This window comes from Embiotoca jacksoni, unplaced genomic scaffold, assembly GCF_022577435.1.
Source record: "Embiotoca jacksoni isolate LCO1_2020_lvr unplaced genomic scaffold, fEmbJac1.0.p SCAF_14, whole genome shotgun sequence".
NCBI lineage: Eukaryota > Metazoa > Chordata > Actinopteri > Embiotocidae > Embiotoca > Embiotoca jacksoni.
This window is the reverse complement of record NW_027185274.1, coordinates 12241706-12263836: the sequence shown is the minus strand read 5'-3', so window position 1 is coordinate 12263836 and position 22131 is coordinate 12241706. Positions and strand designations below refer to the sequence as shown.

Sequence of the window (22131 nt, the reverse complement as noted above, 5' to 3'; positions counted from 1 at the left end):
AAGTTAACTTGTGGCCGTCCTGGCAGACGGAGGCCTGATTCCACCTGCAGGTTAATACCTCGAGCTGGCCGCTACCGTTTATGTAACGGACTTCATGGCACGAACAGTCCAGTTCTTACTGCCAAGACGAAAACAAACAATGCACTGGCGTGTTTGCTCTGTCGCCACATGCAAACCAAACATCAAATTGGGGTTTTAACCAATTTTAAATGAAGCCACCAAATATTTTCACAATTAATTCTTTTAGTCTGCTACATATAAGCAAAATAATTATTTTCTGTCAGCTACTCATTGTTTCCGCACTAACTAAAATCCAAAACTCAAATAGGCTACTGTTAATTATAGTTTCTAAAATTAAACACGCAGGAAAAACATACTAACAGAGATAAGAGGCATTGCTTTGTGTAGCCTTATTCAGCACACGCACAACCGTTCTGGTGCCACCGTGTGTATATCCATGCCTGGAGGCTGCTACTAACTATCAAAGCATCAAAAACCCACATTGACAGACAGCCACGGGTGTCAGTGAGGGAGAAAATTAGCATTGCTCTCCAATTTCACAGCTACCTCCTCAGCCCGGGCTGGAAACAAAGCAGACATCCTTGAGGTGTGGAGAGTCCCCGGCAATAACCAATGCTTATATTTAACACGTCTCAATGACGAGAGGTGATTCCTCAGGCGAACACGAGGTGTAAAAGAAGACAAAGACGAGCACTGAGCCACTGTGGAGAAATGGAGGAGAAAGAAAACATGGGAGGAGAGCAGGGAATCCAGTTTGGAAAAGTCTGCAATCATCTAATCTGCCATCTGCCTGGACACACACATGCGCACAGACACACAACACACACACACACACACACACACACACACACACACACACACACACACACACACACACACAACACACACAAGTGCCAGACTCCATAGCAGCCCGTCAGTCTATTGGCAGTGGGTAATATCCACGTTCAGTATGTGAGGGTGTTTATCTGTGCATGCTGGTATGTACACTTTCTTTCACGAGGCAAGAAAAAAAAACTAGAGCATGACCTCTATTAATTATTCCTTCTGGCGCGCTCAGTCTGGCATTGCATTAACCTTAAACTGCTACTCACAAAGTTACAAAAGGGCCAAGGTGAAGAACGTTTTAATTCACACCGGGCAAAATCCAACCACATACAGAAATGTAGGTAGTGAGTGTCTAACAATGTGGTGAAAGGGAAAAGGCTCCTCAAAGCACTTGATTGTTTTAGCACGGCCCTGCCAAGGTGTGCGTGCCCGAGCGCCATTACCCCACAGGGTGCACCGATCCCTACGTGCCATTCATCTATTATTCAGCCTGCTTCCAAAGGAGTGCCACATGGAGAACGACTGGGATGAAGACACAGAAACGGGGGTGGGGTGTCATGTGAAGGCAAGTTGGGAGAAAAGCTGCTAGAAGAGGCAGAATAAGAAGCAGGGAGATGAAGAAAAGGCTCACAAGAAAATGGGATGATGAGAATGAGTATTGACAAACATGGGTTGATAAGTTTGTCAAAGAGCTCCTAAAACTGCAGAAAGCACCGGAATCAAATATTAGGAGCACAGTTTGTGAAAATATGTATCGTTGAAATGTGTTGATCGCCGATTTCACTCCAATTCAGGCTTTGTGCTACACTCACGATGATGACGTTAAAGTGGTCACTGTACTGGGTGTCTGAATCTCTTCTAAAAATGCAGTCTAATACAGTCATGAAGGTTATAATGTGCTGATCGTTAGAGCCTTCAATGAGGCAAGATTTACCCTCACCATTTTAGTTGATTCAACTGGTGTTATCCATTTGGAAGTAGATTTTTTTTTTCTATAATTATTCTGTCCATTCACTGCACATTAATACGGGTAGGTTACATAGGAAACACCTGTGTAATACACAACTCAACCACCAGCTACATCCTACATAATGCCCATACAGTTGAATCATCAGCTCTCTAAAACGGTTTAAAAAACAACAAAAAAAACATTATGACCTTGATGAATGCAGGATTTACTACACGACTGCTCTATTAGACTGCATTCATTTTATATGGTTGCTTTGCTTTATGAATTGTAAATTGATAAAATAGCTGCGTAGGGAAATTCAGAGTCAGCATAAAGAAGGAGAAAGGTACAAAGAGGACAAATGAGAAGAACTCGGCCAAAACGTAATATTCAGCAGGTCTGAAGACTAAAGACTAAACACAGCTCTATTACTGTGGTCTTAATCTAAGGAGAAGGAAGATACACTCAGGAAACGCTTTATTATTTACATTCTATCAAGTACATGGTCAGTGCTAAAAGATACAAGTTCATTAACATCTCTGCAATAATGCCAAATAAAACCCGAACATTATAGGTAGCATACAAGTAGACTTTATGGCAGGACATACAGATGTACCCAATAAAGTGGCCACTGATTCTTTTAACCATATTTAAACCCCCAAGTTGATCTAATCAGAAAACAAAAGCGAATAATGTAAAAAAAAAACCTAAAAAAACATGTATATCTATCTCACAGTGGTGCTCTAAATGGAATATTTACAGGTAAATAAAGGCTTCTCTCAGAATGAACTAGCTGAACTAGCTGAAGCATGCAGCATAGAGCCTCTAATCAGACAGAGCGTCCTAATTGGGTGCAGGTGCTCCCGGTCACACTCGAGAACATGTTGACTTAAATGAGACAAAGTTGAAATCAAGGCATATTGTGTGTATAAATTGGTCTGATTGGCTGTGCGGATGTATGTGTCCAACCTTAATCTACTCACATTATCTAATTCCGCCTCCTTCTTGAACGTGGAATACGCTTCTTCATATCCATTGGAACGTAGATAATCGGCTATCGCTCGATTTCTGGAACAGACAAAGAGGAACCATAATTAGTTCTCCTGATTAGCAGACAAGATAGTGGTTAAAGTGCCATGAGGAACGACGGGAGGAATAGAGCTGTATTCAACAGTGTAAAACAAAGACGGGAAATTGGCGCGTCAGGAAACGTGCCAGACAAAGATGTAAATTGTACATGATTTTCACACATCCAGACTGTTATCACACTTTATCAAAAAAAATAAAAAATGCTTTGCATGCATAAATGCAGTCCAACACTACCTATAACAATATACACAGACAGACAGTCTCTCCCGCTTTCTTTCTCTCTCTCTCTCTCTCTCGCCACCCATTTGACACAAATTGAGAACACATCTGTCTGGTTTCTATAATGAGCTCTTGTTGCTGTGGGCAAATAATGGGAATGGACGACTCCCCATGGTGTAGATACGGGGAAAATGAGTCAGTGTACGTCTCGGCAACACTCGCATACACATAGAAAAAGAAAAGATAGACGAATCATGGAGGCAGAGTAATCCCCGTGAACTCTAGGAGCTTCTGGCTACCGATACTTTGCTCCAGCGCATCTCCGTTTCAGGCTTAGCTTACAGACAAAACACAAACACCAGCAGACATTCAAAGACAGCGCACCTTTCAGAGAGCCGGCACAAAAGGTGGTGGGGATGGTAGCATCGGCGTGTAACAGGCCCACTATTTCAAATATGTGAGGAGAGATGGCCAGATAGGACAGACAATAGTCAGGCAGAGCTGAAAGGGAGCAGAGGAAGCTACCTTCACTCTTCCTGTTTTTGTCTCCTGAGCTGCCATGAGAGAAAACACACACACAGCCAACATACGCATTCATGCACACACACACACACACACACACACACACACACACACAGCAGTCTGTTTTACGGCTGCAGACTCAGCAGCAGTTCAATTTACCGAGAGTTATTAATGAGGTTCAAGCCAGGCTCAACAAGTTCAGGCTTTTATTCTCCATCTAATTAGATTCTCATGAGGGTGCAGAAGAGTTAATTATTTATTTTACTTCTTTTTTCCAACCAAGATGTTCCACTTACTGTGTATGCACTTCATGTACTTGGGTAATTCTACTATTGTAAGTAGAGTAGGGCAACACTTTAATTTGAGACTGGGCATAATTCTTTGATTTCGCTGGCCAGAACGGATAAGCGCTGAAGAACTGTGGCAGCGAACAAGACAACAACCAGCAGAAAGAAGAAATCCTCCAAAGACGCTGGAGATCGATTGGCCTCCGCACACCTACCATCGAGAACAACAAGGCAAACCCTCTCTGGACATGGCGGTGTGACCTGGGGGCAGACATGAAGAGGACCGGCTTCACCTGAGGAGAACGCGAGCGACTGGCTCAGGACGGTTTGTTGGCCCTTAAGCATAGATTACATGATGATTCAATATTGTCAGACATCTACTTTTAGTTTAACTGCATTGTGACAACAGAATAATATTTTCTACCCAATTAAATGCACTTATTTAAACCATAAAGGTCGAGTAAAACTGTTTCAGTTAACCCTTTTCCACCGACATGGTGCTGCTGACTAATCCAGAACCAGTTGCACTGAAATAAAGACCGTCCAAAAACATGGCATGAAAACTGCTGGTGAAACACTTGGGAGCACTGAGGTGAGAGAGGATGGGAGGGGTAAGAGCAAAGAAGAACTGTTGAATCTGAAGGAGGCGTTCAGGGAGACTCTGAAATTGCACCATTCAATAAGAAGGATGGGTATTTCAAGTAATGATACTGTTTGATATTCTCTGTCATTTTTCTAGCAGACAGGGTAATTCTAATTCAACATTATTATGATAATTGTCACAGCACTTAAACCCTCTAGAAACCAGAAACCTGCAATAATTAGACGAGAGCTGCACGATCTCTGAAAATGGTTGTTTTCCTTGGCCCTGGAGTTTAAACCCATGGTATGGCCTCTGCTGATTTGATTCTGGCAGAGTTTCTTTTTATATCTCTTTAGTATATCCCCTAGCTTTATCAATGTGTGGTGATGAAGATCTTAAGTCATTAAAAGAAAAGTTGGAATAAGCAAACAAGTAATGTAAACATTCTTCAACGTCAAATGTTGGATGTGTTTCTTTGTGCATTTCCAGCTGCACCTTAAAAAAAAAAAACCTGCATTCAAAAGACAGAATAATTACCTAAAGAAAACAAACTCAAGACACCGAATTCATGAATGCCTAATAAATATGCTCTGTTCCTCAAACAGTAATACAATATCATCTCGGCCCTCCTGTGTTTGTGCACACCATTAATGCCAGGAGACTCCAGACAAGCTGTCAGGCAGGCAAAGCTTTGAGGTGCCAATATGAAGGGGGCCGGGGGGGGTGGGGGGTGGGGGGCACAATCTGTCAGCCCAGCCCGTGCCCCCTGCGCCCTCTCGGTCAGCGTTGAGCACCGAAACACCCTTCTGCCCCTGCCCACCTGAATCCCCATGACACCAGGAGCAAACCTTATTACAGCTCAAGGTTAGCAGGAGGTTATCTACTCCTCAGACAGCCTGCACGTCTAGAAAAACTAGAGAGGCGGGCCGAGGTGTGCGAGCATGTCTGAGAAAGTGTATAAGCAGGTGAGGGAGGCGTTGGTGCGGTGTGGGTGTGTGCGGGCTGTTTACCAGCTGATGTGCTGCCACCACTTAACAACAAGCACTTGCACGAAAGCGTCAGGAGGACAAGCTGGCAGCCAACAGCAGCTACATGTCACTAAAGTCACTGGTGATTTCAATTTTAGATTCAAACGCATACGTTATATGAAAACCACACGGTGGTGCAGTTTATCTTTGTAGCTTCAGGGGACGAGATGGTAATTGTGAATCGTAGTGTGATTTTGCATCATGTAAGAACAATAGAGCACACAGACACACAACCGCTCAGCCATAAAGCAAAACAAGTGAACAAAATGGGGGCTAATATTTATACACACACACACACACACACACACACACACACACACACACACACAGCTGAACAGCAGCAGACAATAACAAAGCCACAGTGCTGGCAGACATCAACACAGAGGACCCACCACCCCCTGCCACCCCGACTTCACCCTGGATGTGCCAGACAAACAAAACTTGTTCATCAGCAGACAATAAAAATGTAAAAAAAAAAAATAAAAAAAAAATCCAATATGCAATGTCCAACGACTGTGAGAAAAGAGAGGAAACATGAGGAAATGAGGGAGAAGTGTACTAATGTCGACAGAAGGCGAGCAAACCGGCTGGTTTCCATGGTTACTCGCAGCCCACAGCATGACGTGATGGGGAGATGGTGAGAAAGAGGGCAGGGCGAGTACGTGGACCGAGAGGACAGACGGGGAAAGAAAAAAAAAAAAAAGGAGAAGAAGGGGGAAACAGAACAATAGAACAATACTGTATCTGCATACTTTCTCTGCTTCAGTGCGATCGAAGAGCTTCGTCTGAGCGCATCATGAATGAACACGGTACTCATCACTGCTTACTATTCCCAAAAAAACCAACATCTCTTTACAAGTACAAGTAATCTAGCGTCATTAAGTACTCGAGGCCCACGTCGGTCACGTCAGTGCCGTGGTCCATCAGATCTCCAGTGCAGCGCTGCTCTCTCATGCAATATGAACCCTTAATGGAGCGAGTGGGAAAGCCTGTGAAACGCACAGAGACACGGGGGAGAGAGAGAGGAGGGAGTGATGCATGACCTCACCCTTCTGAGAAGAGTGAGGTGAGTCAGCCCTCCAGTGACATCACTTCCTCCCAGTTCCCGCTCCATGATCAGACACTTCAACATCCCCTTAGAAATGAGCAACACTTACTAACACAGCCTCTGCCTGTTGACCGACTTCACCACTTAATGTGCAAATGATTAAAGTGGCTGGGCCTTTTTGTATTATCCAACATTTCTGACTCTTTCTTTATACTTTTTATTACACATTTCTAGCAGGACTATCGGCACACTTGAGTTACACCACTTGAAGCGGAAGGTGAAGCCTGGAGGTTGAATGAATAATACTTTCTTCGTAGTCTGAATTAATTTGCTAACAAACTACAAGCTGTTTTAACAATAGCAATCCTTGTAAAGAAAATTTATTTTTATATATAATATATTATGAAAAAAAAAATTGTTGATGAATGCTGAAACTTGGCAACATACAAACAAAACATTAGGGGTGTCACTAATTCTTGTTTCCAGTATTTTAGATCCTGATGTATTTTACATCATTATGTCAAGGTTGTTTTGATTATTCGGTAATTTAGTTTCCAGATGTACACTGGCAACTCATAAATTTATGCTTGCACAGTTCATATATCAAAATGCTTAGTAATCAATAGATTTACTGACTAGCAGAGCACAGAAATTAATCAGCCAACAACCACTGACTTGTCATGGCACAGATTATGATACATTTAACTAACAACACATTAGGAACATAGCACTTCCATTAGCTCCCTCTGCCATATATCTGTCTGCCGGCACAAACCTTACAAAGCAACCTTTCTAGACCAGACTATGTATCGGCCTCCTGATAAATGTGTAAGAGAAAGTAGCTAAAAGTCTACACTCTGAGAAGTCCTTTGGCACATATAAAATCCCCCTTCCTATGGATTACTTCATGAGCGTATATCACAGTCTGTGTTTTGTTTTTTTCTTCGGGCAGACGGTACAACCCTCAGCCATTCACACCGTACTGTGCCATTATCTCTCCATTAGGCTCAACGGGGCCTAATATTTCTTATGTCTGTGCACCAGAAAGGGAACAGAGGTTGTTCCAACCGTTGGTCTCTCTGTGCACATCAAAGGAGGACGGGTCGGTGCTGTGTGGTGACGCAACCACTGTCCCTACTCGGTATTCGAGCAGCAAAACCACAAGCTTAAGAAAAATAATGTCCTAATATTAAAGAAAAGATTCATTTTATTCGTACCTTCAAGTGCAGACTCTGCTAACTTAGTGTGGAAACAAAGGGTGGTACTGTCTTCATTTGAGGTCAAAAGCTGAGCAGAGCTCCACCACACATCCAGCAAACTCAAGGTGGTTTCCAGATTTTTTTTTTTCTTTTTAGTTCATGTGTGAACAAAGGCAATAGACCCATGTTATTCTTTTAATTCTCCTATTTAAGACCTAAAGAAGCAGAGAAAGCTCCACAATGTAATTTGGTTGGAGTTGATGTAAACGCCAGCAAAGAAAACTTTTTTTCAAGCTTGACCACTGAAAGAACCACATGATGTCCTCCACTCCCGGTTCATCCAGCTGCATCTCAGGCTGATCATATCATTGGTAAACAAACTGCACTGACTTTTACAGAACATAAACATCCTCTCCTTTTTTAACGGTTCAGTGTGTAAAGAGCTAAATTAGCTTGGTACTGAACAGCTGATCACTTCTCTGGGAGAATAACTAACAACAAAATCATATGACAGGATTGCGTAACTGCCCAGTTAGAGTCTGATCTCTTTGAAAACTGTAACCGATCAGCTATTTCTCTAGCTTGACTGATGAAGAGGAGCCTCTGGCCTTGGTTACACGGAGACATGAAGCATGTCGCCTGGAGGCAGTCACCACCCAGATTGACCAGCCAATTAATCCATCACATCATTTCAGAAGAGAAGAGAGGTAGAAATGCCCTTCACTAGATGTCTGACTTATTTTTCCATCACAAAGCCTCTCAGAAGGATGATTATCATAATGCAGCTAGTTTCAATGTGAAACAGGTAGGTAGTGGAGGAAAAAAAGGCAGTCTGCCATCATATAAGTTAAGAGCACTGCAGAGGAGATCAAGCCTTAAGCCAGGAGAAAACTTCAAAGAGGAAACTCCCTCTCAGTACGATCCGCAGAAAAGAAAAGGTCTTTCCAGCTCCGTCTTTATACTCAAGAGTAGACTTAATACAAGAGTGATTATTCCTCGGTGTGTGTGTGTGTGTGTGTGTGTGTGTGTGTGTGTGTGTGTGTGTGTGTGTGTGTGTGTGTGAACGCATATAAGATCAAAAGCAGCACAGGCCTGAAAAACCAGCTGTCTGGTCTACACACCAAGATACACACCAAAGTCCCACTGTTTCTATACTGGGCGTGTGGCATGTGGACATGGTGATGATGGGGCTTTGTTGAACGAGCTGAAGCCAGCGTGAAATGGACTTTCTTTAACCCCATGAACCTTGGCTAAACAAAGGATAACCAGGATAGAGCACATATTTAAGAGACTGCTTCCAGTGCAAAACATACGGACAGAGAGGAAGAGACAGCCAGGCTGTTTTTTACCAAACAATTTCTACTGAGGTAACAATTTGTTTAATATCTGTAGTTGTATTTAATGCTATTTCAAGCAGAGCTGCCAATAGAACAGACTTCTTTTTGTCAAACTGGATTTTTTTTTTTTCATTGCGATGAAGGTTGTTTTTAAAAAAAGAAATCCCAGCTGAAGTTTAGAATTTCCCCACAGTTCAATCAGATGTGTTTAGATAGCTTGTTTTAAAAAAATATTATTTTTTTACTATCATGCCTGAATAAAGAAAAGCATAACATTTTAGGAGCCGATATGAGCATTCTTACTTAAAAAATGACGAGGACCTGATAGATTACCCAAATAGTTGCAGATTCTGAATTCCCTAATTAATTAATGGACTGACTGCTGCAGCTTTTTGATGAATACACGTGTGTTATCAAACGCACAAAGAGTGGTTTTGTTGACAGGAAACAAGAACAAGAACGATTTCTGAATCCGAACAATGAACAAGGACGAACACGATACGAAGTCGGATAATCATTGGAAACTTAGAAGTACAACAGTTCCAGGTTTCTACATCCGGTTGCCTGTTCCTCTTTTTTTACAGGGGACAGTGAATGGTGGATATGGCATAATAGTCTAGAAAAGAGGGACTGTTACTGTGCCAGTCCATCTGTGTGTCAGTCCTGGGGCAAAACAAAAAATCAGATCCATATTGCTGACAGACCCCCTGCAGATGCACCCAGCTGTGTTCAGTACACTGAGCACCGACGGGGAGGCCGGGGAACAGACCGTCCAAGAGAAAGTGTCCGTGTGCCAGCCACAAATGCCTGTATGCAAAACCCCGCCCGACCCAGGAGACACCTGTCACACCCAAACACAGACACATGAAAGCTATTTGAAATGCCGCGCCTCTGGATCCAATTTGTGCCGCATAAATGCAATCAGTGCAATTAATGAAAACGGTAGACGCTTTGGCCTTAAATCCACAAATCTGGTCACGGACACTTAAAACTGACAATGCAATCACGACTTCAAGTAGGCGGGTGCACAGCTCAACTCTTTTAAAACGCACCCAAATCGATATCAATGTGCGCTTTTGCCAACACGTGTTTGTCTTACAAAAATATCCTTTTTTTGGGGGGGTGGGTGAATGAATTGAAAAAAAGTTTGACTTGTATGCTGGACGTGTTTTTTTTTTGTTTTTTTTGTTTTTTTTTTAAATCACAACCGCAAAAGTGTTCGTGTTTTAACTTTCTGCACTTGAACGAAGCAGCATGCTTTCACGTTTTGGAGGAAATCCATTGCCTTTCTTGAGGAAGCCTCCTGATAAATCACATGCAGCTACTGTGTCTTGTCACTTCCTGATGCTGGTACTGTTTTTACACTTTATCCCAGCTGCTGTACATTAGAAGTGATCCGAGGCTCAGGTAGACAAAGTGAAGCAGCAAAGAAACTGGAGTCGGGAGCATTATTTGCATGTGTAGGAACACGGGATTATGAGAAGACTAGTACCTGGGCAGGTAAACACGATGGCAGGATATTGGGAATCAGACCAGCGACCTGAACACATGTTGTTTGTCACCGTAAAGTCCTCATACTACTATCGCTTTGACGGCCTCTGGCTCAAATAGTCATCTTTGAATGGCAGCTAATCTGTTATGTCACCACACGTACAGCCGGGGGATGATGGAAAAAGAACAAAAATCACATGAGCCATCTTGTAGCCCGAGACATGGGGGGGAGGCTGAGAGGATTTTCTTTGTAAAGCACAGAGAAAGTTCAAAAGCAAAAGGTCCATCTGCACTCGGGTGCCTCCAGGTCTTTCAAGGGAGCAGATAGTTTGTGTTCTGTGTCTATTTTTACTGAAGGCTGGCGGGTATAAGTCCCCTGACCCTGGACAGAAAGACAAGTGCGCTTTTCATTGGCTAAGCGAGGCCAAAATAGAGTTGTTGTGAAGATGCTGCGCCATCACAACATCTGACTGTGGTGCTGACAAAATAGCACCAGTTTAGGAGACAAAGATTATTTCTCTTTATAAAACATGTTGTTCCATGCTGGGGTAATAAAACTGTTACGCTGCCTTTTATGTCAAACAGAAGGTCAATAACTACTGGAAAACCAAAAACTATAAGGGAGGATTAAATGCAGGGTTTTTTTTTATTATTATTTTAAGAAAGACAATAAATAAAAATTCAATGCCAAATCATTTACGCTAAAGACATACAGCAATGTTAGTGCTCCCTGCAGCCGTTTGATTGCTTGACAGCTGAAGCTTGAAAACACTGAAGAGGGGAAGAGGATGCCTGAATGCAACAGAAAAAAAAAAAAAAATCTATTTGTTTGCTGCCTGATGGAAAAAAAAGGTTGTGACAAAGAGAGGAGGGGGCCCAAAGAAAAATTAGCGTGAATAGCCGCCAGGCAGCCGGTCACTGTCCCCATTACCCACTCTGACTGAATCAAAACAGGCAGCTGGGTTTCCAGGCAGGCTCCCCAAATGATTTAGGAAATTAGATCTTTGGGGCACTTTATGTCCGAATCAATGAGAGCATCAACTGAGCCGAGCGACATCTCCAACGGGCGTAATGCAGCGGAGGCTTGAATGGGACTCAAGTGGTCTCACCAGTTTCCTGTCAGCCACAGGGCAGAGACTTGAGCAACAGAAAAAAAGAGGGTTGCGGGGCGTAGGGTGGATGGGGGGGTGTTGGGGTTGGGTGGATGGGAGTGTGTTGGGTGCATGCGGGGGTGTTGGTGTTGGGTGGATACGGGGCATTGGGTGGATGGGGGGCGTTGGGTGGATGGGAGTGTGTTGGTGTTGGGTGGATGCGGGGGTGTTGGTGTTGGGTGGGTGGGGGGGGCGTGTTGGGGTTGGGTGGATGGGGGGCGTGTTGGGGTTGGGTGGATGCGGGGGCATTGGGGTTGGGTGGATGCGAGGGCTTTGGGTGGATGGGGGGGTGTTGGGTGGATGGGGGGGCATTGGGTGGATGGGAGTGTGTTGGTGTTGGGTGGATGCGGGGGTGGGTGGGGGGGGCGTGTTGGGGTTGGGTGGATGCGGGGGCATTGGGGTTGGGTGGATGCGAGGGCTTTGGGTGGATGGGGGGGGTGTTGGGTGGATGGGGGGGCGTTGGGTGGATGGGGGTGTGTTGGTGTTGGGCGGATGGGGGGGCATTGGGTGGATGGGGGTGTGTTGGTGTTGGGTGGATGGGGGGGGTGTTGGTGTTGGGTTGATAGGGGGGCTTTGGGTGGATGGGGAGGGCAATGGGTGGATGGGGGGTCCTGGCAGCTTCTTCTGAATAGCAAATAGCATGAAAGATTAGCATTCCAATAGACCTCTCCATAACAACAGACTCCTCCCACTGCACTAATCACAGAAAAACACTGAAACACTGTTAGGAATGTTCAGAGCCTTGTCATGTGACCGTTGATGCATTTTTCAATGACACTGCATGACGGCGAAGAAAATAAGAGTCAACAAGGTCATCATCTTAAATCAGAGGCCAAGATCTCTAGCATATTCAATTTTAATCTGTGGGTTTAACAACTTAAATGGAGGGAGAGTCTTATGGACTAAAGCTCAACCAGATCATCTTGCCTCCTTCCTAGGACTTTGTATCTCACAATGAGATGCTTTAACTTTTTCATTCCCCATCTCTGGGGTTAATTAGCAAGCCCACTGACTCAGCAGAGCCAAACTGAACCCCCCCCCCCCCCTCCCTTATTACAGACCCTCTCTCTTTTCCCACTCGCTTGACACATACCACACAGCCCATGTGGAGGTTCTCCTTTGTCTGTATGCCACATTTCAGACATTTTGGGCACATGGTGTCTCTGCAGAATCCCTACTAGTGCTGACGGCGTGCACAAAGCAAATGCACGAACACTCAGGATCCCTGTTCGTTCCTTCGTGTGTGTTGTGGGGCAAAGGTGGGACTCTGAGCTTTTACTTAGGTCACATCCGGCAAATTGTGAATACTTAACATGTCTAGGGGCAGATAGTGTAGGTGGAAGATCAATACATTTGTGCTTCAGGCCTCAGGGCAGCTGAGGAACCTTCAATGAGTCATTGATTCCTCCTGAGGGGGACCGAGGAGAGAAAACTACCAAACATCTGTGTTTTAACTGAATCCTCTAGTCAGTACACATCCCTACCTGGAAGCACACTGATTGTCTGCTCTATTTTATCAATGAATAATGGTTTAAATTACTTTTTAAGTAAAAATGCCCAACTTTTCCTCGGTCTAACTCCTCATCTGTTATGATATGGCAACACGTTTGTCTTTTGTCGGACACTCAAGGGTTGGTCATTTCGTGTTGGACATTTTTCACCGTTTTATATACGCGACTATTTATCAAGAAAAATAATGGGCACATCAATCAATCAATCATGACAATAATTGCTAACGGCAGCCAAGAAGTTATTACTGCTCTTTCCTACTTGGAAACACCCCCCCTCCCCCCGTCTTTGAGAGAAGCACCAAACTGTGTCCATTGTTTCAAAGTTGCAATAAAAAAAATAAAAACAGTTGCGGTATAAGAACAATGTGGTCGAATGAGCAGCTGCATGAAACAATTAAAAGGCAAGAGGCAACAGGTAAATGATAACGCATGAATCCATAAATGTTCAACGTGACGTCTTCACGTCACAGCCACATGCTCTGAAAGGCGGGTTGACGACTTACAGTTCATCTCGTTGCCGTTGTGACAGCACCATGGTGACGGGGCGGTGTGGGCGGGGCCGCGAGGGATCAGTTAGTAAAAGGTGATCTCGTGCAGCTGCCGCGCTCTCCTCAGTCGGGAGATGAGCTGTGCTGATCCAAGCAGCACGGGCGAGGACGGGCTGCGTACTCCAGTGGTAGGCTGGTGGTTCTGTCCAGACAAAAGACTCAAGACTGAGAGGAGGGGAACGCAGGAATCTGCCCCCCAACCGGCTGACTCCAGGGACGAGAGAAGAGGCGAGCCTGCAGACCAGTCACCAGCCGAGTCTACACTGCATCTAGAGGGGAGAGAGAGAGAGAGAGAGAGAAAGGGGGGGGAAGTCAGCATTAGGTATGCATGACAGATAACATGAAGAGGGGGGTGGAGATGAAAAGGTTTATAGCCCAGAGAACTGCGTCAGCGTTTGCACCAGTTTATCAGTCCCTCCAGGATATCGCAGAGTTTGTTTTTTTTTGGTGATTGTCGCGATCAAGAATGTTCGATTTTCCGGCCGATTTTCTCCAAAATAGCGACGGAATTTGCGGAGTTTTAAGTGAGGTTTTTTGGCGTAAAATTGCGAGAATTCGAAAAAATTGCAAGTTTAGAAAAGAAAAATGCGATTTATTTAAAGCACTACCTAATAAAGGAATGAATATGTAATCACTTCCTGGGATAATATTCCTGCTGCACATCACAGAAATATTTTAGCTCTAATCTTTTTTTTTTTAAATTTATTCATTGAACCTGGAGAACTATGAGGCTAAAAGTTACAAAAAAAAAAAGCTAAAAGTGACGTAGCTTTACAGAACAGTCGGTCTGTGACTAATATATAAACAACGACAGCGTCAGCCTTCAAAATAAGAGCTTTAGATGCTGTTCAATTCATGTTAATTCAACACATAGACCTGCTGGGAGCACAAAAACAAAGTGCAGTCTCCATATAGAGCCATATATCAGACATTTCATAAAAATAAAAAATAAAAAACACCTCCATTCCACAAACTGCTCCTTCATTTGTCTTTCCACTTCTACTCCCGTCAGCCTGACATGTCACCAGTCTGGTTTGAGAGCTCAAGTCTGCTCTTGCGGCAAATGCCACACTTTGTGCATACAAGAGCTGACCCACATTCTCCCAGCGACGCACTTCTCTTCTCAGATTGGCAACCGAAAAGAAAAACAGGACACAGCCGAGCGGGCTCGAGTAACGGCCGTGCTGTTGTCAAATTCCCCTGACCCTATCGTCTCACTGCGAGATCATCTGAAGTGCTGGCTGGCCGGGCTGAAGGCGCGATGAAATCAATATGAACATTTGTGTCATCAAAAAAAATGTGTCCGTGTTAATGTGAGAATTCATTTATTGTCCGGAGTGTAGTAGTGATGTGAGGAATAATAAATGTCGACAAAATATGACGCAGCTAACGAAGATGTAATGATGTCCTTTTCCTACACTGCATCGTCCTCTTGAAAAGCTCTTTACCAGAGCAGCTACCCAATGGAATAAGCCTCTTAGTCTACTGGGACCAGCCTTACCAAATCTCTGCCAGACCAGTAAACAAAAATGCTAAATAAGCCAAAAGACTTCCTCCACAGACCCGGAAGAAACGGTCAAGACTGCAGCGAGGGAGACGTGCGGAAACACGTACAGGGTACAATGTGCGCTTGGCATGAGATCTGCCGCATGGGAAAGGCACAGTGAAGGAAGCGGTCGTGTGTCGAGAGTAGCCATGAGGACTGGAAACGCATCAGGAAGCTGCAATGAAGGAAAATTCACACGTTCCTCATTTCAGCTGAAGATGCAGAAGTGACATTACCCGAAGGGAAAATGCCTCCTTTTCACTCCGGCTTTTGTTTGCAGAAAAAGACCACAGCAAAAGTTCACTCTGCGGAATCTATAAAATATGTGTTTGCTTATTTATTTGCGTATTTGACACCGGAAAACTGCTCAAGCACAGCCTAATGTGGGCAACAGCTAACCTCTGCACCCTGATGTCACCACCTGACAGCAGTCCAAATGTCCTCTTACTGTGTGTGGATTACGACGTGCTGGGGGTTTCTGGCCGTTACCCAACGACCCCGCCATGATTCAGGGCCACAGCACTGCAACAGCACAGGTAAAAAAAAAAATGGCTCTTTCTAAAAAGTCTATATTCAAAACAGGCATTTAAGGCATGCACCATCCACATCAGTCTGTACAACCGCTATCGTGTGTGAAAATGAGGTCATCCACTATATATTGATACCTCCCTGTGTGCTGCTGGCAGCTGTCATCACTTTTGGTGTATCCATTAATGTGTTACAGACTCCCCTCTCTGAAAATCTCATTTGTGGCTTCACTATTGAGCAAAATGTTTGCACAATCCCATAATCAGGCTAATTGGCTGAGTGCAAAATAGCGTACCTAGATGGAAGTAGGTATGCGCCACAGCGGTGGTGCATCTATAAATCTGCCCACTGATGGTTAATAATGGTAATGTGTCTTCCTCCCATTGATTCTCTTGTCTTTGTGTAGCAGCAGGAACCGTACAATAACAGGGCCCCTTACAGTGATGGCGCTGACTCTGAAAGATGTTGTTTAATTTGCTGACGAGTTGTTAAAAGGCCGTATTTCACAAATCAGGGAAAACATTGTCCGTCTCTTTTGATTTGAGAAAGCAACAAGGAAGTGGTACCTCGGTAACGTAATGAACCACACCCACTGCGTCCCGTCAAAATCTGCGATCTGTGCATAATCTCAGTTTTTATGAGGCCAAGCAAAAGATGGCACCTGCATGTTTCAAACGTGTGGACCGCCTTGCACAGGATCTGAAAATGGCATAACAATCAAAACACAACTATTTTAGAAAACCCGCCGAGAAAAGAGGATGTTACAGAAAAAACTTTTCACTGCAACAGGAATCTGTGACCAACAAGAAAAATCTCAATTTCAACTGCAGTTGACAACTTTTAAAGGATTGCAATGATCCACATTTATTAAGACATCTACGTCAAATGTAGCACATCAGACAGCATCACCGTCTGACAAAGTTTGCGTGACATCACCAGCCAAATATGACAGATGAGGTGTGTGCGTAACCTTTTTTGACTTCCAGTGCTTCCCCGTCTGAACAAAGGAACACGCCCCTGCAGAATGCAGTACAAGAGGTACAAATAAAAACACCAGCGGCTCCACATAGTCTGAACTGCTGGTGTGACGCGGTGTCCAAGCGACTTATCACAAAACCTACCGTCACAGCAATGCAGACAAAGCTGGCAGTTATCTCCTCATCTGTTTCACAGATTTCTGCTCACGTCATTCGAGAAAGCGTCTCAAACAGCTGGAATCTGGAGCATCTTTTATTTCTGTCAGTGACTCCACCTTCATTTTGTCCCGGGAACGTGATCCTGGAAGGTGTTTTACAAACAACACAGAGCACTGTTAACAAGGTTAAGTAGCTATGGCATGCAAAAAAAAAAATAAAAAAATAAAAAAAAAAAATTGATGCCAGGGAAATAATCAGGAAAATGGTGATTCTGCATTTATTTCAAGGAAAAGCGTTTTCTGCATGTTGACCAAGCACACGGACAACCCAGGTCACGACATCTGTGAAATAAAAGTCCCTTTGAACAACTATTATCGTGCTGTATTATTATTTTTGACGCTACTGAAAAGGATGTAAAACTGTTTTGTCAAATTTCTTTCACAGTTTTACTAGTTAGCAATTTTGCTTTTACATTTCATAAACTTGCAAATCGAAACAAAAACACAGTTGTTCCATGATCTAAACGGGAGTTTGTGGACACATTTAGCTACTGAGGCAGACAGAAGCTTTGCTTTTTGCAGTGCCACCAACACTTTTCACCAATTTTAATTAACGTCATTTTGTGGCATAATATGCTCATATCAGGAGATAACTAGCAACACGAATAGTAATTTAAATACCAACTGGGCATCACTGTGGATAAACATTTATAATGTATTGTGGTGTGCGGTTAAGCAGGTTAATACAACTCTCATCAGCCCGTGCAGAAGCCTGCTCATCGCTTATAATCCAGATTCTTCAAACCAGACAACTGAAGGCATCTGAATCTCCATCTAGGATGTGAAGCCAACAACATGTGACAGAAACTTCCTCAAAGCAACGATACTGAAAGGCTGAATCTTCTGTAAATCACCTCCTGTTTCTGCGAATGGTTGTTCTTGGTAAAACACTCAGACAGAAGCCGTCCAAAGAGCTTTATCACTAACTGATGATGAAACCGGGCCAACATCTGGCTCAGCTGTTAATGTGCAGTCCTTACGACCCGCAAGCTGCTTGTATCATTTAAGTGGGTTGGTAACAATCACCTTCAGTTATCAAATTACACAGTCAGATGACTTCTTTCTTCTGTGGCTAAAAAAAAAGAAGAAAAAAAAAAAGAGATGCTAAATTAGCAGTAGCGTGAACTCCTTAGATGTTTTCAAGCATGGTAGACGCAAGATCTTCCTCACTGGCTGTCAATCAAGCAGCTGTGTTAGTGGATGTAAGAGGCCTGTTAGTTGAGAGGTCCCAACACAAGAAGGACAAGAGACTGAGCAGACAGGAAGCTGACGGGGACAACAGATCAATCACATGCCAATAACAAACCTGCATACAGGTGGGAGACAATCAAGGCTGCTGAACCTCCTTCCTTTATCCACGCTTGAATACAGTTATTGTACAGTACAAACACAAGTTGGCAGTCATTAAGTGCCTGTTCATCTCTGGTATATTTGAATCTCTGCAGCGCGTTCACTTCACACCAACAAGCTACTTGTTGAAATATTACTCTAAATATAGACTGCAGGTGTTTGTCGTCGACATATTAAAATCAAACCTTTTGATTCCCTAAACGACTTCGCAACCATTAGACAGAAACTGGTTGCTAGACAAATAAAAAAAAAAAAAAACAGCCTTTAGGGCTTGTTGGCAGTTGTGTTGGTCAAATGTTTCCTTGTCATATAAAAAAAAAACCTATCTATCAAAACGGTGTGTCAAAGCAGTCATTTGCTGGTTGATTGGCGGTCGCTGTTGGCAGCAGGAGATTAATGACCTGTCCAGCTAAGTGGTGGGCAAGCTGTCTGAAGGCTCGAGCTCTGTGCCACTGTCAGCTTGAGGACCAATGTGGGTATCTGCCCTTCAGCCTGCCACAATCACAAAGACAAAACAGCCTGTCGCTCTTGACATTGTCTGTTGACACAAAATAAAGGGGAGGGCCCCCCAGCAAAAAAAAAAAAAAAATCGACATTTTGCTTCGTTCTGGCAACACCTCCAACAATCCCGTCAGTCTTTTCTTTTACCGAACTTCACTGACAACATTGGAGATCAGTGACTCTCCTGAGCTTTAGTCTCCAGCTGATGAACAAGACGTAACAGACAGCGAGGCAACAACTTCAACTGCTACAACTTTCTATTGCAGTGACATACAATCGCTGCTGCTGCTGCGTCCCCATTGCAGACACTACTGAATAGAGCCTGGCTGCACGGATGCATTTATTCAAATCGACTTCTGATAATTCTTGGGAGTGACTTGGAAAAAAACATTTTCAAGTAAAACTGGCTGACCACATTCACTGGCTTCTGGAGACAAAGTAGTATGTGTGCATTTTACAAAAAAAACAGAGCTGCTGTTTTCATATTAGTTCGTACGCTGTGCACTAAAAGGCTGAACTTTGAGCCATTTTAACATCGAGTTCAGGAAATCAGCCTTTCCTCACATGTGATCGATTGTCAAGCGTGATTCAACTGGTGATTTTCATGTGGAAAAGACATAAAAGCTTTCACAGAAAAAGACATTTCATAAATACACATTGCACAACAGAAAAAGACCTGCCTCTCACCGGCAATGTGACATCGATGTGTGTCGGGTTAAATATTCGGGATAAACAAATATACGCTAATTGTGTTGACAAAAACATAAACCTGCACGAGTGGTGGAAGAAGTACTCAGGAAAAGTAGTAATACAAACATGAAAAAATACTTAATTACAAGTGGAAGTCCTGCATTTAAAATCTTACTTAAGTAAAGGCACTTAAGTACCGTTACCAAAATATAATTTCAGTATCAAAATTAAAAGTACTCATAATGCAAAATGGCCCATTTAAGTGTTTTAATAATCATATTTAGATTTTTGGAGTATCGCTCCATTGACAGGTGAGCAGCATTTTAATGTTGTCAATTTCAACACATTATACTGTTGAAGCGTCTAATCTACGTACATCAATGTATGTATAGAAAATGATCACATGTTTAAGGTATGAAATATTTATCTGAAAAGTAACAAAAGGTGTAAAACAAATGTCGTGGAGTAAAAAGTACCATATTTTGACTATTAAATTAGCATCAATTGAAAATACTGGCGTAAAGTACAACTACCTCTAGATTTTTACTGAAATACAGTCATTAATTAAATGCATTTAATTACTTTGATCAGCAGTAAACTGTTCAGAAAACCACAAAGCTACTTCACCCACAGGTTAAAAAGATATTAGTACCGATGTTTGTTGAAGGGGCAGGTGTATTGAGCTTAAGCTCAGTACTACTAGATTCACAAAAGTCCTGACAACTACAATTACTCGAGTAATTTCTTAATTTCTGGGACAGAAATACTCTTACCTGAGAGGAGAACCCACAGTCAATGCTTCTTTTTGAAGCACGGATTTTTTTTTTTTTTTAATTTTTTTTTTTTTAAACCAACAATTTGATCAATATCCCATCATTCCTGTTGAGCAGCTGCGGATGAGTCCTCACAGGCGCGGCCGGGGAAAGTAAACGAGTCCTGGCTCGAGCCGATGTTTCATATCCGATACCGAGACGAGGACGGTCACAACTGGGAGGGAGACTCGCACAAGCTTGCGAGCTGCCAAAGCGATGACTTGATCTCATCCCGAGAGTCAGCGCCCCGGGTCTTCAAAGTCCTGACCCGAATCACTCGATCCTCGTGAACAGCACACGACGAGAGGGGAGGAGACACGTCCGACACTTTGGAGCACCGGGATTCAAGTAAAACACCGCCTACGAGGTGCTCCACCCTGATTTTCAAAAACACTGTGCCAAAGAAGCCGCATTGAAGCAGACCCGAGACGGGGAGCTTCAGCTGCGGCATCCGGCGGGAGTGTCCGCGGAGGAGACGCACCCGGGGGACCGTGTTATGGAGGGAGGGGAGGACGGCAAAACTTACCGACCCTGAATGGTCGTTTACGGACACATTTTTGCACAACACGTACACAACGAGAGGACGAGGATCACCGTACGCCCTCTCCAATGTGCTTAACGGGTGGCGTGGCAGCAGCGACGTGACGCTGCGCCCATTAACAACAAAACATCCACCCGGTGGGTAACAAGTGACATATTTAAATGACGTCCCATCCCAGACCGGACACGAGGTGTTGACCCGTGAACCTCGTCTGAAGCGGTTGTCAAGGTGTTTCGAGGTTGACAGGTCGCCCGCTACAAACTATGCTAATTACCACGAACTTGAGGGGGAAAAACGTCCAACGCAAACTGCAGTCTGACACCAACATACCTAAAAAAAAAAAATATATATATATATATATAACACAGCTCCTTCACTTTAATATTAAGCTTAACGACCGGCGCCGATCTCCGGTCGACATCGCGATCGTTATCTTTTGCCCGGTGAGCTAAGTTAGCTTTTCCCGGCGACGGCCGTCAGAAAGTTACCTCGTGTCTCAAACACTTCCCTCCGATGTTCATCATTAAAAAATTAAAAAAATTTAAAAAAAAACCCGCAGTCCTGCTTTTTTTAAAATCACTGTCACCGAGAGCACAAGGTTGTTTATCCGGAGGATATACTCCGCCGATACCTTCCTGCTCCGGTCCGAGCGGCCTTATCCGCCATTTTGAGACATAAAAAAAAAAAAAAAGAAAAACCAGGAGGTTCATGAATTAACAGCCACATCGTCATTTTCACCATCTAACGCCGGATTCCTTCGACCCTCCACCGGCTTCACACGACCGACAAAAACCCGCCCGAACTCACCCTATTTGTTTCTGACGTGGGTTATTCTCAGCCCGTCTCCGGCGGTAAACGCGACCCGACAGGGCGTGAAAAAAAAAGTGTTCCGCTCCTGAATGTGATCTTGTGATGAGGAGGTGATCCGTGACCGTCTCCTTCTCCTCCTTCTCCTCCTTCTTCTCCTCAACTCGCTCGCTTTGCTTGTTTTTTTTTTCCTCGTGCGCTTACCGCATTCAGCGTTCGCCTTCGGCCGGGTTACGCGCACGAAGCTCGCGTTCACGGGTCCGGCGGGAGCGCGCACGTCCTTGACAGCAGCAGAAAAAAAAAAAAAAAAAAAATAGTAGTTATTATATCTGCCTTTTAACTCTTACGTGGCT

The 22131-nt window shown here is 43.8% G+C and overlaps 1 protein-coding gene across 3 annotated transcripts in view; it reads right to left on the bottom strand.

Annotated features, from left to right (window-relative positions):
- Positions 1 to 22035, bottom strand: part of LOC138197291 (lissencephaly-1 homolog) — a 36161-nt gene extending 14126 nt beyond the window's left edge. Inside the window, exons 1-3 of one of the 3 annotated variants that reach the window (XM_069148002.1) lie at positions 21779 to 22035; positions 13764 to 14077; positions 2779 to 2863 (exon numbers count right to left, since the gene is read on the bottom strand). In XM_069148002.1, coding sequence (XP_069004103.1) covers positions 2779 to 2863; positions 13764 to 13795 — 117 coding nt within the window. In that variant the 5' untranslated portion in view covers positions 13796 to 14077; positions 21779 to 22035. Of the gene's footprint in view, positions 1 to 2778; positions 2864 to 13763; positions 14078 to 17003; positions 17087 to 20391; positions 21273 to 21778 lie in introns of those variants that run through there. The other 2 variants (XM_069148003.1, XM_069148004.1) reach the window with 2 other exon arrangements.
- Between the last annotated feature and the right edge of the window lie 96 nt (positions 22036 to 22131).